The sequence below is a fragment of the Mastigoproctus giganteus genome, chromosome 2 (assembly GCF_048544385.1).
Source record: "Mastigoproctus giganteus isolate SK-2022 chromosome 2, ASM4854438v1, whole genome shotgun sequence".
NCBI classification, from domain to species: domain Eukaryota; kingdom Metazoa; phylum Arthropoda; class Arachnida; order Uropygi; family Thelyphonidae; genus Mastigoproctus; species Mastigoproctus giganteus.
In genome coordinates this window covers 111,339,868-111,358,780 of record NC_143576.1, presented here as the reverse complement: position 1 = coordinate 111,358,780, position 18,913 = coordinate 111,339,868, and the positions used below count along the sequence as shown (strand labels likewise).

The following is an 18,913-nucleotide window of genomic DNA, read 5'->3' as shown; positions in this document are numbered from 1 at the left end:
AGAAAAGACGTAGCACCCGTCTGTCTACGCCCCAGTCTCTGCGAGTGACTCTGGCAACCAATGCAGTGTATCGTCTGACTTTTGTACGCAAATATTTCAGGTGGTCCTGAAATGATAGATTTGGATCTAGAATCATGCCTAGGTACTTCAGCTGCTTTGAGAATTTAATTGTTTTCTGGTCAATCTTGATTTGTGGAGGCCGCCTGAGGTTGAGGCACCCCTTGAGCAGAATGGAGTTTGTCTTTGCAGGGGATATTCTAAGTTGATTTTTCTTTGCCCATTCCTGAAGGGTGGACAGAGCCCGGTTTGCCAGTGTCTCCAGTTGTGTCCTTCAGTCCGCTGACACTGTTAGTAAGAGGTCATCAGCAAAGGCCTGCGATTTTACCTCGTCAAGGTCTATAGCTAGGAAGGAGTCCATTACTATGTTCCACAGTAGTGGTCCAAGGACCGAACCCTGTGGACAGTCGCAAAATGTATTCTTGGAGAGGTCCCATAAGGAGCAACAATCCTGATGGATCTGTTTGTGAGGTAGCTCTTGATGACCCTGTAGAGGTTGCCTGGGATCCCAGCAACCCGAAGCCTTGCCAAGATGCTTGGCCACCAAAGTGCATCAAAGGCCCCAGCAAAGTCCACGGCAATCACAAGGAAATACTTCTTGGTGCATCTTGTTACTTGTTCTTGTAGGTGTATTAAGGCATCCACGGCTGAGCGACCCCGCCTGAAGCCAAACTGGTTGGGTGAGGCCAGGCCAGCCCTGTCATAATATTGCTCTATTCGTCTATAGAGAAGGCGTTCAAGTAGTTTACTTGCAACTGTGAGAAGTGCGATCGGTCTGTACGATTCTGGGAGGTGTGGTGGTTTGGTCGGATTTTTCAGGATTAGTTTGACGTTTGCTTTCTTCCACGAAGTCGGGAAGGTGCCACAGTGAAGACAGAGGTTGAAGAGGTTGAGCAACAGGTTCGGGGAACACTGTACTGTCTTTTTGATGATTTCGGGCTCCAAGAGGTCTGGTGGTCCAGGGCATTTATTTCCCCTAATGAGGGTGGCAGCACTCTTGAGCTCCTCCATGGTGAAGTGAGGTTCTGTCGTTGCTGTTTGATAGCTTTCATTTTCTAAGCAGAGTTGGATCTGCTCTGTTGTCTCTGGTTGTATAGCCGGGTGGAAGATTGTGTCCAGGATATTGGAAATAGTCTGCTCCCAGGTTGTGGACATGCCTCCTTGGGTCAATGTGGTGGCGGCAATAACTTCCCCTCGGGGGAGTTTATTCATGGTCAGTTTGTAGACGATTCCCCAGGGGTTCTCGTTTCCCATAGTGGAGACCATGCGCTCCCAAGATTGCTGTTTACAGCTTCTGATTTGGGCTGTGTAAGTGTTCCTTGCTTCTTTGTAGCGTTGTCGGAGTACTTCAACCTCTGCCGTCGGCCAGGAGCGCCTGGCCCGCTGAAAGGCCTTTCTTCTGGTTTGTGTTTCTTTCCGGAGTCGTTGCAGTTCTAGGTTCCACCACGGCACAGCCCCAGGGGTTGGATTTTTCTTTTTAATAGCGATGTCGCTTGTGTGCGTTATGATCTCTGTTATCTTGCTTTGGAGGTGATCTGGGTCTTCGAGGCACTCAAGCTCACTCTGTCTCTGTTGTATGCTGGTTTTTAAGGTACTTTGGAAGAGTTCCCAGTTTGCTTTGGATATGGAGTATCTGTGAGTGGTTTGTCTAGCTGCCGGTACTCTAGTCAGTGATCTGTTGAGTTGGAATGTAATGGCTCGATGATCAGATGTTGTCCAGGCCTCTTGGATGGACCAGTCAGTAGTATTATTAGCGATGTTCCTGGAAGCCAAGGAGACATCTATGGTGGCTTCCCACAGTGTATTACTAAATGTGGGCAGATTGTTTGGTTGGTTTAACACTGTCAACGTTGAATTTGCAAGGAACTCTTCCAATATAGTTCCGTTTCTGGTGCCATGTCTGTCTGGCGTGTGACTATGCCACATTGGTGACCGGCAGTTCACGTCTGCCCCTACTATAATTTTAGCGTTGGGAAGGGTGTCAGCAGCCAGTTGGAGGTATCTTGTGGCGAAAGTTATGTCTTCGCCCGGTCGACAGTAGAGGGCAATAACATAAAATGCCCCCAGAGCTGTGGTGAGGTGGGCACATGCAGCCCAGGCTGTGCAAAGCTGTGTGATTTTGGTCACCGTAATATCCGGATTTCTGACCGTGACTGCGGCCCAGGGGGTGTCGTCCTCGAATTGTACTACCTTGTAGGTCAAGGGGTATCCCCTGACTATCTTCATGTGTGAGTATGGCTCTTGTATTATCATGACATCTACATTCTCATCTTCAGCCTTGATACGGATCTGATCCGCTACTGCTCTGGCCCTCTGTGCGTTGATCTGCAAAAATTTTACCTCTGTAGTATTGTATCCTCTAAGGCGCGTCCCCATAATCCAGCCTGGATTGGAACAAGCTCTTAATTTTCAGGTAGGTGGGGCACTTGTTATCCCTGATTGAGTGGGTGCAGTCCAGCTTCAGACTCTTGCAGTTGGTGCAGATTGGGTCAGTACTCTTGTTTGGGCAATCCTTGTAAGTGTGGCCTTTTGCCGAGCAGTGGCCGCATGTGGGGTCAGTCTGGGTGCAGGTGTGCGTTGTATGCCCATATTTACAGCACCTGAAGCATTTGGGTACAGCCACATGTTCACGGAAGCGGTGGCTGCCCCAATTTACATATACTCTGTTCTGGATGTTTAATACTTTCCATGCTGCAGGCACAAGTTCAATTATCCAGTTTCGTTGAGTGCCATTCTTGGACTTGGTTGAATATTTTGGTGTCAGCAGTTCGTCCCTTCTGTGTTCTGGGAGAGCGGACATCAGGTTTCTTTGATAGATTTCCTCTGTTAGTTGATCCGGGGTCAGGTCTTTATCCAGGTCATAAATAACTATTGAGGGCCCTTTTCTTTTAGGGGTAGTCGCTGTGAGCCCCAGCTCAGTGATTTTGGTATTAGTGATAATTTTTTTGTGCTTCCTCCCTTGTTTCTGTCTCTATCAGTACTCCGACATTTCTAGTTTTCCTGACCGACTTTATTCTGGTTGTCTTGAATTCTTCTTTTAGGCTGGTCATGATTTGCATCTTTAATTGTTCGCCTGTTTGATTTTCCTCAATGGTTGTTGGTCGGAGCACCACCAGGTGTGGTTGTTTTGGCAAGGTCTTTTTTGTTGTAGCAGGCACACTGCTTTTTATTGCTGATTCACCAGCTGACGTCCTCAGCGCTTGTGCATAACATGGGGCACGCTGTTGCATTTTGTTTGCCCCACCATCTAGGTATGCCTCCAGTTTCACAGCAGTTGTTACATATTTTAGGTTTGTCTGGTAGAGAATTGTCTCCAACTTTGTCCAGAGGGAAACAATCTGTCCCCTAACACCAGTGGTTATCCGGTTGTTAGAGTCTTTCATCAGATCCTCAAGGGCGGTACGCAGGATTTGAGTTTTTTCCAACAATGTGCCCTCTGGCCAGGAGGGGTCCAAGGGTGCAGAGGCCTCTGGTTGTTTTTTCTCCACAGTCAAATCAATTTGTGGGAGGGAATCCTTCCGGGTGTCCTTTAGCTGAGCACTCTGGCTTCGCGTTTCTCTGTCAGGTTTGGGCGTGTCCAGCTTCTTCCACTTCTTTTTCGTTGCTGGTACAGTCCTCATCTCATAGGTCGCTTCCTGCATGCTGGTGTTCTTGACAATAAAAAGGCTTTTTTTTTTTTTTTTTTCCTGCTAACACTGCATTTATTCATACACAAGTAGCTTAAGAGTATTTAGTTTTCAGAATTCCATCTAATCTCCTACTACAGCACTAAAAGAATCTACAATAATGGCGATAAATAGAGAATAACTTATCATACGTTATGAAGAACTCTGTTCCCCTATTAGCTGTGCTCATATTACATAGTGATACGCGACATAGTGAGCGATCACAAAACTCTATAAAGTTGTAGTACTTATAGGATTCACTTCCTAATTTGGTAAACTGCACCAAGAATTTTTCGATACTTAATGAGCATTATTCACTTTTAATGAGCGTCCATTATAGTGCAAATTTAATATCGAAAGGTGATGACAGGTCTGCTGTATAGATCTTTATGCAGATGGTGAAATTTGTGCCGCATACGTGCTATTGAAACAAGCACTGGGTAAGTGTGAGAAGGAAGTAAAAACGAGAGGCACAAAACGGTGAAACTGGCAGCTCCGAGCGACGCCCGTCCAAGGTCACGGAAGGGGGAAAATAGCCCCAGTCAAATTTGCGAGAATAGAGACTGTGGTGGTCAGGCAAAGGAGTGGCCACCTCCCTAAAGCTTCGGCTATGGCGCCTAAGCGGAGTGACCAAAGAACAATAGCTGTGAGAAGAAAATGGAAGAAACTCGAAAGAGAGCTCTAATAACACAAAACTATGCTTACCAACAGAATCCTCAAGTTGTGATCATCCATTTGGTAACAAACTGCACTTTTAACACGAAATAAATCCATAGTTCTGACACGATAATACAGGAGCTAAAAATAACGTGACCGCTGTGCTACGCGACAGTGGCACAAATCATAATTCTAGGTTATTGGGAATTTGTTTTTATATAAAACTTTCAAGAAGTAGCAGATATTTTTTTAATTTTGGATTTAAGGAGTTCTAATAAATGCCACACCATCAACAGTAAATTGTTAAATGAATATAAAACTGTAGATCGAGAATTAAAAAGTCAGTTTGTTAATTTCTAGAGGTGTTCATTAATGAAGATAATATTAAACACTCCTCACCATGTTAAAACCCTCTACCTCAACCTTTGACAGTTCTTGTGAGATTTTGTTATAAAATACACTAACAAAATTTTTTTTCACATCAGCTTCAAAGCTAATTTATTAAATAACTTCTGTTTTTTTCTTTTTAATCCATTTTAATGATTTTACTCTTAAAGCATAAAAGTACAATCTAGAAATGCCTGCACAATATAATAACTGATGATTAATCACCACAATAGAAATGAAATATAAATTAACTTTATAGAATATTTCAATTTTTTAACATTATTTCAGTTAAAATTTAAAATGACAGTTTAATATACAAGTATCTAAATTAATGTTTTATTAGTGTTAAAACTGTAAATCTTATAGATACTATTGCTCCCACGTTCATTAATTTGGATACAGCACTTATGCAGTATTGAAAATGTAAAACTTCAGATTATAGCTTTTAAGATAAACTTGTCTCCAAGTGTTGACGACCTAATTTTTTTGTTAAAATCAAGAAAACAACAACCATAACTATCATATACCTCTGTTTCATTGTCATTTCATCTTGTTCTCAGTAACTGTAAGTCTTAAGTCAATGAATTTTATCTAAAGCACTACAATAGAACAATTTTGCAAATTGGATAGAGAACACTATTTTTAATTTGTAACCAATACATTAAGTGGAAATAAATAAGTGCTGGTACACTTTTTTATAAACTGCTGGTATGCCAAACACCTGGATTAGAGTACCAGTTCCTATATGTATCGCCGACCGGGCTAGCCAGGTGGGTAAAGTGCCTGCTTGGCAACCCAAAGGTCGTGGGTTCGAATCCCGCCTAGGGCTTGGATCAGAGTAAAATGCAAAAACTTTGGGAGGTGCATTATGACCACAGTAGCCGATGCACTAACTAACTAACTAAAAAAAAAAAAAAAACCTTATGTATCAGATAGAAACAATCCATTTTAAAACAATATTTCAAACTTAAGTTCACTTGGGTGGCAGGCCAAGTAGGTGGATGGGGTAAGCTTTATTATTTCCAATCAAAAGTTCTATGGTTTTGTAGTAGTAGTAGTGGCATGTGATGCAAGAAAGCAAGTGTATGAGCTTATGCAGCATCAGCAAAAAAAAAAAATCACACCATTCCCTCCAAATGCCCTGTCCGGTTCCTCCTTAATTTATTTAACCTATCAACTTCCACAATGACAGATGGAAGTTTGTTCCAGCAATTAACCACCCACTGGCTAAAGGCAAATTCTGCCACATCTATTCTACATCTGTCTTTTCTTAATTTGAATTTATGCCCCCTTAGGTTTGTAATCTGAACAAGTGAAAGGATCCCATCAGTTGATGGACTGGGCTTAAATTTTTGCAAGGCAGTAGAACAGAACTTCACTTATGTAAGTAAACATAAAGGTTGTTTCATCGATCTCTCAAATTGTAAGGCTAGTGTTATAAGCTGCTTCAGCCTTTACTACAATTGAGCAGCACCTCCTAAAAAAAGGATAAGAAGGAAATGAAGGGCCACATTATTTATTCATGATATTCCTTTTCCCCAGACAACTGTGTGTGCCTTGCTGATGCTCATCACTGAGACAATGTATAACAAATGCTTTATAATTTGAGAGATCTCTCATCATCCATTGCAATACCACCACTTTTCTTGTTAGAGGCTTGAAATGGTGGAAAGCCATGTTACTTTAGAACTCTGGCAACCCTCTCCTCTTACAAGTGATGTATTTTGATGTCATTATGGGCATCATGATGAGATCCAGTATCCCTTACATTTTGAAAAAAAAAGCTCTAAAATAATTTTAACAGGCCAGACCAAAACCTATTGGGAACTCTGAAGGAGGCATCCAGATTCAGCTGTTGTATAACCTCACTGCCTCTTCTTTGCCAGTTAATAACTGGAGAGAGAGAGAATAGCATGCACAAAAGAGCACTGTTGAGGCCAGGTTATGCCAAGGAGCTGGGAATATTCTTGCTATCTGCAAAGTGTAAGCCAAAGTTTTCCAAACTGGGGCAATAAAATTAATTTAGGCTTACTTGCATTAGACGTACTGGAATTATTACCTTCAGAGTAAGTCCACTCCAGAGTTTTATACATATATATATATATAAAAAAGTGGGCTTCTCCCACCTTTTTGAAGTATCTTATGGAACTCATGTTTCGTGATACTGTACCAACACTTTCTGAAATTCATCTTACATCTCTGTGATGTTTATAAATCTTCATCCTTTTAAATGGATTTTCAGTTTGGGGAACAGGAAGAAGTAATGGAGCCAATTCAGAAGGGTGGGACCATTGCCATTTTGTTCTTGGCTAAAAACTGCTGAACGGACAGAGCCGCCTTCAGTGGAGGGGAGTGCAAAGAAAATATGGTTAACTTTAAACTCAGTCCTGTCTGATTTTCTTACAAAAATGCTCCCTTGTTCATCTTTGATGACACCCAGTTTTCTAGAAGAGATCACATATTTCTAGAAGTAATTACCCTGACTTTTAACCTCTCTTAGCATAAGCACATCACGAATACTGCAACTTCTGCATCCAAAACATGAGGTTTTCTTTTTTGTTTTGGGCATTTACTTTCCTTTGCCCCAACTAAAGGCTTTCTGAATGAAATACCATTTGGAAAATGTGATTATTTGGCAGAGACGTTTGAGGTAATAATGTTAACTTTTTGAGAACTGTGCTCCAAAGGATCTACCATTTGGAGCTTGCTTAGGAGTTACCATTTGTTTAAAATGATCATCTGATAGTAGTAAGTTAGAAGAAACAAATTTGAGAAAGTAAACTGCTACAGTAGAAAAAAATATGCAATAAACATCACCTGGTCTATGTCAATTCTCAATGCTGTCTCATTAATATGAATAGTGGTTTAGATTAACATCTGTGAAATAATATTATTTTATTCAAATGAGATTTTAAGTTGACGATTTAAGTTTCCAACTGAAAATGAAATAAAATTACCTCAAAACTTGTCTTTCCCAGTTCCCAATGCATTTTTGTAAATACTTCTACATCATTCCTATCCATTAAACAATCCTGATATACTCTTTGGCATTCATGGAACCAAAGGCTTACCAAGTCAAACTGTGTTTTTGCATATTCAGGAGCAGATAATAAAATTCCCTTAAAAGAAATTATATAATTAAAATTTATGAAGTAAAGAGACATAAGAAGAGTATATATATATATATGTGAAAAAATAATTACTTCGATGACAATTAATTTTGAATAATAAATAAATAATTTTTTTTCTTTTTTTTATAGTCTGACCCCTATGGACATATATGGTCTGAGAAGTTCATGTAGTGTATGTAACTATTTTCTTATATAATGGCCATTTATATACAGTCCATTCCTGTTATTTGGGACACACTGGGACTAGTGCATTTTGGCCCGATTAAGCGGCTGCCCCAATTATCTGATTTCACATAAATAGTTAAAAATACAATGTATCCCCCTTTACAATTGGTTCATTGTACAATCAAATCATGTTACGACGAATTCAACATAGTAAAGTACTGTTCACTATACGATGTGCAGTAATGTTGTTTGTTTGTTTGTTATTTGGTTTTTAGAAGCATTAGCAACTAAGGCCATATTGCTCGGGGGATATATGCGGTGGTCATTCCCTGACCTTTCCGCATTCTCCGTATTTAGTGGTCACGGGCTCAAACCCCAGTCTAATCAAGAAGCATGTGCTACGCACTGCTGCTTCTGCCCACTTGGCTACGGAGGTGCCAAATGATGATGATGATGTGCAGTAAGTGCCGGTCATTGTGATCACGTTTGTGAATTGAATTTTAATTCTATTAAACAGTGATTCTAATTAGCGAAAATTGGAGAAATATTATCCACAGGCTATAAAAGCAAAGATATATTAAGTACAAATTTACCTTTATTGCCTTATCAATTAAAAAATTAAATGATACGTGAAAATTGGAAGAATATACGTGATAATCGGAATAATTAATACGTACTGGCATATGTACATACGAAATGTAATATGTACATACGAACTAGTTGACATTTCTGTTCACTGACATTTGTGGGTGGAGGTTAAAATTTAAAACAGTAAAAAGATAAGAAATCAATAACAAAGAACACGGCACACACAAATTGCAAGTAACACAATACGCGCAAGTGAGAACCGAGTAACGAGTTACAAAGCTTTAAAAATAGGAATGAAGAGAAGATCTGAAAATTAATTTTTTTATATGATTGAAGATTTCATGGAAGTGTAAACACATTTCACCATAATAACCCATAGAATTCCAGCTGTCGGTATTATCATAAATTCAGTAAGATCGAGTTTACTGTCCGTTTATGATAGATTTCACTAACAGAAAAGCCCAATAAACAGGTGACTGCTAATTGTTTTTGTTTTATAGTTGTGACCTCCAGAATTTTGATCGAACCAAGTGGTACCATTGGAGACAATCGTAGGGTAATCTCCAGTGCTGCAGTCTCCTTCCCCAATTAAACGGCATGCTGTCCCAATTAAGCGAATTAAACCCTGGCCATTTTCTCGATTGGTTTCTGTTTTTTAAGATTTGTCCCAAATAAATGGCTGCCCAAATAACCAGAATCCACTGTATCGTATTAGCATTAAACTATAAGGTGCAATGAAGTTCCAGGCTTTTGCTACAGCAGCCAACAAAAAAAAAAAAAAAAAAAAAAAAAGAGAGAGAGAGAGACAGACAGATAGAAAAGAAAAGAAACTACTCTATAAATCAATTCAGCAGTCCTCTGCATTTTCTCAACCTGTTAACCTCTACAATTTCATGAAGAGGCAAATTATTCTAATAACAAACAATTCACTGAATAAAAGAAAACCCCAAAACCCCTTACAATCTGGTCTATAACACTTCTACCTAAATTTAAAATTATGACACCCTAGTTCCAACATTATTTATAAACAAAAAAAATTTTACCCTCTTTCATTTTATTATTCCCATTCAAAGCATTATATAGTATTAGTATTGGCAAATGACACAAGAAAGCAAAGCGAGCATCAGCAAAAAAAAAAAAGAAAAAGAAACACTGCCCAAGTCATATGTCCTGCTTCTAATTCTAATAATTTATCTAATTCTCCTTAAATTTATTTAACCTATTCAACACTAACTTATCCTTCACAAAACTTAAAGGTATTCCAACAATCTATTACTCTCAAATTTTTGTACATCTATCCTGCAGCCATCCTTTCTCGATTAAACTTCATCCCCTTATGTGTGTTGTTCGATAAAGATTTAGATATAATCATCTTTAAATTTACTCAAGCTATTTAAAGTCATAAACTTCAAACATGCCTAGCAAAAGTCTTAATTTCTAAGCACTACAATTTGTAGAACCAGTCTTTTGTTTAGTCAAAGATGCAAAAGGGTACTTTTGCATCTTTGACTAATCTGTCTGTCTGCTGTTCCCTAGACTCATTTCAGGAGATCCATATCCTTCTGAAAGTGAAGCTTCCAGATCTGAATGCAGTACTCAAGATTTGGCCTAACCGTTGCCTTATACAACAGCGATATGGCGGTGGTTATACAACCTCCATATTACTGCTGGTAAAATTCCTATATATCATTGACAGAAACCTAAGTACTGTCCTAGCCGCCTGTCTGCACTGCTCAGAAAACTTCATATCAGACCCAACAATTACCCCTACATCACTTTCATTCTTCACCATCTTCAGTGTGGTACCACCCAATTGGTATGTTGTTCTGGGATTACTGATACCCATATGCAGTACATTACATTTGTCAATGTTAAACCTCATTTGCTAGTTCTCACCCCAGCAGCTTGAAGAACATGGCAAGATGTCCTTGAAGAAATTAAAATGGGCACTCATAAAGCTCTCAGCAGCCCAAGTCGATGCCACAATACCAGAGCCCTCACCTGTGCATCAGGCAACATGGTAGCAATCCCCATGGCAGAATGTGCTGATCCCGATGGAGGTAGTCATTTTGGTGACTCTATTCTCATGGAAACAAAAAATATATTGTGCAAAAAAGGATAGGTGGAACACAAAAGGTATGTCTGCAGGGACAAAATAAGGTGGACTAGAGCAGATCTTTTAAGGGCAGGAAAGGTGATATTGTCGTACATCTAGGCACTAATGATATTAAAAGCAGTAGATCTGAGAACATAATTAATAAGGACAGGGCACTGCTGGGAAAGTTGCAAGTTAGGATTAAATATGAAAGTTTTCTGCAATCCTGCACAGGCACAACAGGGTGGGTGTATTGAGCTATATCAATCAGTTCAGTTCTGGAGAGACGGTGGAAAGCTCAATGGGTAGAATTTTTCACAGCATGGTCTGTACTTGTTAACAGAGGAGATTGATTTTACAGATATGGGATACACTTAAATAGAAGAAGTGAAAGAATATTCACCAATGCTATCATGACAGTGTTAAGTTCGCCAAAAAACTAATAGCTTGTGGGAGGGGGTGATACACAGACTAATAGATTATTTAGAGCTGCAGGCAAAGGTGAAAGTGATTCTTGCACTGCTTCTATTGGAACATGCAGCAACCTGGAAAGCAAGGTGTCAAGGTTTTCAAACTCTGCTGTGGGTCATCATGAAAAAAGCAAATATATGGGCTGTGTTTGAATAACTAAGAGTAAGAACAGGTGCATAGCTACATGCATGTAGATTAATGACAGGAGCATAACAAATAAATTTGATGAATTTAAATACTGATTAAGTCATCACATGCAGATATTGTGAAGATATCAAAGCCACAGTGCCGTTTAGACAAAAGGGATGCAGAAATTGAATACAGAGAGTTCAATGTGTACAGAAAGAACAGACAGGATGGGAGAAAGGGAGGTAATGCTCTTAATTAAGAAGCATATTAAATTTAAGGAAGTGCATCCAGTGACCAGTGCAATCCTGAGTCAGACGTGACATAATACTGGGGAAAACAAAAATTAGAGTAGGAATGTGTTATAGGTCTAATGACTGTGATGAGTAAAACAAACAACTATATAAAGAAAAATAGGCTGACTTGGAGCATAATGGTCAGTCTATATTTTCATGTTTAGTTTTGTTGGTCAAGTGTTGTAGTTAGTTTTCATCTCTATTTTCAGTGATATTTTACATAATTTGGACTGGTGCTCCAAGGGGGAGCTGCTAAATTTGAACTAATTGGCATATATAAATAACAAAAATATTCTAAAATATTTTTGTTATATTGTATCAAGTATTTTAGCTTTTCTAAACTGCTTTCGGAGAGTTCCTTCTACAACACCCTTTATCTTGATTCTTCCCTCTCACTTTTTTTGTTTTGTTTTGTTTTATTATGTATGGTTTATTTTTAATATTGCTCTACTGCTTTGCCATGCACTTGTTTTAATTATTTATTAACATTTGGGACGAGTGGAGGGGTGAAATTAGAAGTTTTTTTTTTTTTTTTTTTTTGGGTGATGCAATATAAGCTTGCTTTCTTGCATCATGTGCCTTTACTAATGCTAATGCTAATGTAATGTTATGTGAAACAGAAATTGTAATAATTATTTTTCCAGAGATGCAATGGTACAAATTGAGTGAGGGAATTAGGTTCCTAACTGCCCTCGGAAAATTCTATTTCAATCAAATTTATTAAATAAAACAGCCGTACAAGATAATATTGAAAAGATTAATTAACCTAACATTATTTTAATACTTAAAATTTAGATTTATTAAATAAATCTAAATTTTAAGTATTAAATATTATTAAATAATATCAATCAAATTTATTAAATAAAACGGCCGTACAAGATAATATTGAAAAGATTAATTAACCTAACATTATTTTAATACTTAAAATTTAGATTATGACAAATTGTGCAAATTATTATTATTAGCCTTATGGTGCAAGGAAGCCTGAGGCTTATGCTGCACCAGGCAAAAAAAAATCTGAACTACCCTGAGAGAGAGAGAGAGAGAGAGAGAGAGAGAGAGAGAGAGAGAGAGAGAGAAGTAAAAGGGAATCACCAAGAAAGAGAAGAATGATGATATCCAGCTCAGGATCCTGGGTGTGCCAAGCTCATACTCACCAGATGTGACCCCTGAGGTTAATTCCGTCAATAGTGCATAACTAATATGTAGGTTAGTGCAAATGCATCATTTTAACATAGCTATCTACCAAAGTAGTTAAATTAATTAATTAATTAAATTGGCATCGTTTTGGTTATATCTCATGATTGCGACTGCCTTCACAACGAGTTGCCATGGTATAGTATTACCTCAAATAAATAACACTTCACCAATGGAGAAGACTACTGTTATTTATTCTCAGCGGATACCACCACCCAGATGGCACCATTTCAAAGCTTGTTGGCTTCTCTTCAGTGGGTGGGCAGGTACCCTGGTGTTGCAATAGTGACAACCCAGTTATGAAGTATAACTTCACAATATGAGAGATGCCTGATGGTGTGTAGTGATATAGACTATAAAGTATTTAAGAGCAAGGCCTCATGCTACGAGGTAGAATGACTAATATGTAGTTAGTGAAAATGCATCATTTTAACATAACTATCTACCAAAGTAGTTAAATTAATTAATTAAATTGGCATCGTTTTGGTTATATCTTATAATGTGGACTGCCTTCACTCTACCTCATAGCATGACACCTTTGCCCTTAAATACTTCATAGTCTATATCACTACACACCATCAAGCATCTCTCATATTGTGAAGTTATACTTCATAACTGGGTTGTCACTATTGCAACACCAGGGTACCTGCCCACCCACCAAAGAGAAGCCAACAAGCTTTGAAACGGTGCCGTCTGGGTGGTGGTATTCGCTGAGAATAAATAACAACAGTCTTCTCCACTGGTGAAGTGTTATTTATTCGAGGTGGTACAATACCATGCAACTCGTTGTGAAGGCAGTCACAATATGAGATATAACTGAAACGATGCCAATTTAATTAATTAATTTAACTACTTTGGTAGATAGCTATGTTAAAATGATGCATTTGCACTAACCTACATATTAGTCATTCCACCTTGTAGCATGAGGCCTTTGCCCTTAAATACTTTATAGTGCATAACTAGAATTTAAAAACAAACTGAAGATTTTAAGCAAGGTATCATTATATGAATTTCTCATATTCTGAAATAATTCACAATGAGTTGCCTATCTCTTAAACTTCTAATAAGTAATACCTTTCCATTAGAGAAATCTATTGTTACTTATTCTCAGATGAGTACCACCTACCAACCCACCAATGAGAAGCCAAACAGTTTCGAAATGGTGTCTTCTAGATTGTGGTAATCATCTGAGAGTGAAAACACATTTCTCTAACAGAGATGTGTTATTTATTAGAAGTGTAAGAAATACGCAAATCAGTGTGGAGTACCGTATTTCCCCATGTATAAGATGCACCTTTTTTGGAAAAATTTGGGGTCTAAAAACTGGGTGCATCTTATACAGTGGTTGTAGATTTTTTTTACTTGCATTTCCCGCTTTTTCGTGCTTGTTGTCTTTGCACTCATTGTTTCGCACTTGTTACTGGTATATTAGGTTACGTTTTGCCACGTTCTGCCCAGAAATGGCTCAGAAAAGATTTTCGTATAGTGCTGAATTCAAGTTAAAAGTGATCCAGTTTCCAAAAGTGAATGGAAATCGTGCTGCTGAACATAAGTTTGGTCCTCCTCCAACTGAGAAAACAATCCGAGACTGGCTACGGGAAGAAGAAACTCTACTGAAAATGCCACAGCAGAAGAAGGCCATTAGAGGCAAGTCAGCAAAATGACCTAATTTAGAGAGGGAATTGAAGATAAAGATTGAGGAGCAAAAGGCAATTGGAATTCCTGTGTCCACAAAAATGGTTCAACATGAGGCAAGAAGAATTGCTGATGAAAAAGAAGTTACTGATTTCAAAGGAGGACACAATTGGTGCTTCAGGTTCATGAAACGGAATGGGCTAAGCATGCGTACACACACCAGACTTACCCAAAATTTGCCTGAAAGCTATGAGCAGAAGGTCCTTGAATTTCATCGTTTTGTCATTCAATGTCGGAAGACACATCAGTTTGAGTTGGGACAGATTGCAAATATGGACAAAGTCCCCCTTCAATTTGATGTCCCAAGTAACAGAACTGTTGATAAGAAGGGGTGAAAACTGTAACTGTGAAGACAAGTGGACATGAAAAGAGCCATTATACAGTTGTTCTAGCTTGTTGTGCCAATGGAACCAAGCTGCCTCCTATGCTGATTTTCAAACACAAAACAATGCCAAAAGAGGACATTCCTCGAGGAGTGATTGTCCACGTTCATGACAAGGGTTGGATGGATCAGGATGGGATGAAGATCTGGTTTGAGAAAGTTTGGAGCAGGAGACCAGGTGGGCTCTTACGCAAACCTGCCCTATTGGTGCTTGATCAGTTCAGGGCACGCATAACAAAAAATACAAAGAAGATTGCTGCAGAGCAAAAAACAAAACTTGCCATCATACCTGGAGGCTTGACATCCCAGCTCGAACCACTTGATGTCAGCATTAACAAACCCTTCAAAGCTGCCATGAGAGACGAATGGAACCAATGGATGAAGTCTTCTGGGGACAATTTGACACCAGCAGGAAGAGTGAAGAAACCAACTATAGGAGAAGTTTGTACCTGGGCGAAAAGATTCTGGGATAATATCAACATTGAGATCGTTGTCAAGTCATTTAAGAAGTGTGGCATTTCAAATGCCATAGATGGAACTGAGGATGAGGCAATATATGAAGACAGTTATTCGTCATCAGACACAGATGAGGACAAGCTAATGGATGGGAGTTTTGACAGTGATGAGTTGTATGAATTTTATGATGAATAAAACTTGAGTTCAATAACTTTATGTAATACATTTTTTTTCAAATTTCGGGCCCCAAAATTAAGGTGCGTCTTATACATGGGGAAATACGGTATTTCAGAATATGAGAATGTTGTATAATGATGCCTTATCTTACAAACTTTGATTTATTTTTAAATTCTAGCTATGTACTTTTGATGAAATTTCACAATTTATGTCATAATCTCAATTTAATCAGAGCTTGAGGCTTATAACTTTAATTTTAAGTAATTTTATTACTTCAAATTTATAAAAATGCATACAGCCAATATACCCTATATCTAATATCCAAAAACTAGAAATCTGGCTTACTAGAATGAGTGTACAAGAAGAGGACTACAAAAGGTAAACATTATGCAACATATGTAGCATTTGGAAGTGTTATTTTAGTAAATAAGAATTTCCAATTAAAATTAAATTATGAAATAGCATTATATGAGAATCTGGTGTGCATACAGGGTAGGCACAAAGCCATTTTGTATGAAATAAAATATTAATAAGAAATTCAATGTTTGGAGTTCACAATTGCTGATGTTCCCCTGAAGACATGTAGAGCACCCCTGCCTTTATTTAATTTCATTTATAGTGAAAGTGTCATTCATACTTTAGTGGGCATGAGAGGGGGGTGTCTCTTAGGGCAGAGGTCATGTTTTTGCACTGCTGACAGTGAGTGCTGCTTTGTTTTTCTATTTTATTTTTATGATTAGGGTACCTTGGTATTCAGGTAAAAGAATTGCATCTTGCCAAGTATAACTCTAATTGTAGTATTAATTTGCCATTAATTTTGTGGTGTTCCTTTTTCTACAATAAGCTTGGATATCTCCATCATGTTATGTTATGGGCAGCAATTTCACATGGTGTATCTGAACACGCTGCAAATCTGGTTTATTCCACAACATCAAGCAAGATGATCTGTTTGCATAATATTATAAGCTCCAAGTTCAAGAATAATATTCTGGACACAGTTGGCCATCCTGCAGTCCAGAATGAGAATAAATGATAAGGTGCTTCTGATTGGTTGGTTGGTTATTGGAAATTTAATGGCGCATCAGCATCTAAGGCTATTGTGCGCGAAGTCGAAGGTAATAATATGTAAAAATATAAAATAGCATATCCAGTTAATATATTATAAACAAAAATAGGGCATAAGACATTTACAATATATCAAACATTAGAGAAATCTAAATAAAACTATGTAGATTAATCAGTTGTAAAAACCTGAATACATCTGACACATTGTCATCGTCAGATAAAATCTGCCTGAGTGTATAAGGCTCAGAGAGATGGTTAAAACATAAACGGCGTTCATTACTAAAATATGTACATTCGACTAAAATATGATGGATAATTAAATTTGCCTTACAATGTCCACACACAGGACAATCATCAGCCCTCAGCAAATACGAATGCGTCAGGTGAGAATGTCCTATACGTAGCCGAGAAAGAATGACTTCCTCCCGTTGAACCCTGCGCTGACTAGAATGCCAAAGCATTATTACAGGCTTAATTTCATTCAGCTTGTTGGTAGGGCACCCTTTCCAAGATTCTTGCCAACGCATGCATAATTTTTTGTAGATCAGTTGCTTGCAGTCTGTAGGGGACTGACAAGCGGATGCGACTTTATGGCATTGCTGATTTTGCTGCTGCATCAGCCAAGTCATTTCCTCTGATACCAAAATGGCTAGGGATCCAGCAAAAGTGAATATCGAAGTTTAACTCTAAGAGGGAGTGTAATATTTGCTGCACTCGACATAATACTGGGTGAGTGCTTCTCACATTGGATAAGGCCTGTAATACGCTTAGAGAGTCCTTATATAGCATGCACTTTTGGTACTGGTGGGTTTTTATATGATCCAAGGCCAGTTCTACTATGTGAAGCTCTGCAGTGTATATGCTACATTCACTTGGAATACGACTGCAGATTGTTTTGCTTGGAAAGACACAAGCAGATCCCGCAAAACTCTTCAGACTTCGAGCCATCTGTATAAACTGGCAAGAATTCAGGGTATTCGGCAAGGTGTGCTGCAAAGAGTTGCCAATATATACATGGCGATGTGTTAGCTTTCAGCCAACTCCTAAGAGTGAAGTCACAAGACGGAGATCGTATATTCCAAGGGGGAAGAACTTGCTTGACTGACGTGGATATATTATCCAAGGTGAAGTTAATATCATGAACCAGCTCTTGAATCCTGATACCAAAAGGCCGACTGGCAGTTTTACGTGTATTATATAGATTTTCCCACCATGGCATATAAACAGATGTCCACCTAGGATGGTCAGGCAGGGATTTTATTTTTATAGCATATTGTAACAACAATTGCTGACGTCGAGGCATCAATGGTGGTTCATTGGCTTCAACGTATAGACTTTGGACAGGCAAAGTACGGAATGCCCCGTGGCAATCCAAATGGCTTTATGGTGGATTGGGTGAAGCCATTGGAGTACAGAATTTCTAGCAAAAGAGTAAGCTTGGGAACCGTAGTCAAGTTTAGAGCGAACGAGTGCTCGGTATAGATGCAATAATGTGCTTCAATCTGCTCCCCAAAAGTTGGAGGAGATAGCACTGAGTATGTTCAAACCCCTCATGCATTTTGCTCTAAGCTGACAGATATGGTGTAGGAATGTCATTTTTTTTATCAAAGATAAGTCCCAAAAATTTTATTTCTGCTACCACAGGAATTGGATTTTGTCCAAGTCTGAGTTCCGGGTCAGGATGTAGATTCCATTTGCGGCAGAAGTGCACGCAAACGGTCTTTTGGGCAGAAAACTTAAACTCACTGGTTAAAGCCCAGGAACTAAGGTAATTGACTGCTTGTTGCAATTGTCATTCAATAACTCTCATGTTACAGGAGTGACAAAAAATACTAAAATCATCAACGTACAAGGCACTATTCTGAAGGAGGAAGCTGTTTTGTTATGGAGTTAACTTTGACTGCAAACAACGTAACACTCAGGACAGAGCCTTGGGGAACTCCTTCCTCTTGACAAAAAAGGCGGGACACACTGGATTTAACACAAACCTGGAAGAGTCGTTTAGATAAAAAATTTCTGATAAAAATAGGGAGGTAGTCTCTCAGACCAAAAGAATAGAGGTCTTTTAAAACACTATACCTCCAGGTTGTGTCATAAGCTTTTTCCATGTCAAAGAAGACTGATACCAAGTGCTCATGCTTTAAAAACGCATTGTGAATCGCTGTTTCCAGTCGGATTAAATGGTCCAAAGTGGATCGATTCCTTCGGAAGCCGCACTGAATCTTGTTCAAAGGGTCGTTTGCCTCAAGGTAATATATGAGGTGGGCATTCACCATTTTTTCCAAAATCTTACATAAGCAACT

At 38.7% G+C, this 18,913-nt stretch overlaps 1 protein-coding gene across 1 annotated transcript in view; it reads right to left on the bottom strand.

Annotated features, from left to right (window-relative positions):
* The window catches only part of LOC150089496 (dynein beta chain, ciliary-like), a 1,205,440-nt gene that overhangs the window by 530,499 nt on the left and 656,028 nt on the right, over positions 1-18,913 (bottom strand). Inside the window, 1 exon segment of the mRNA XM_090390004.1 lies at positions 7,724-7,885. Within this exon segment, the coding sequence (XP_090246130.1) occupies positions 7,724-7,885 (162 nt within the window).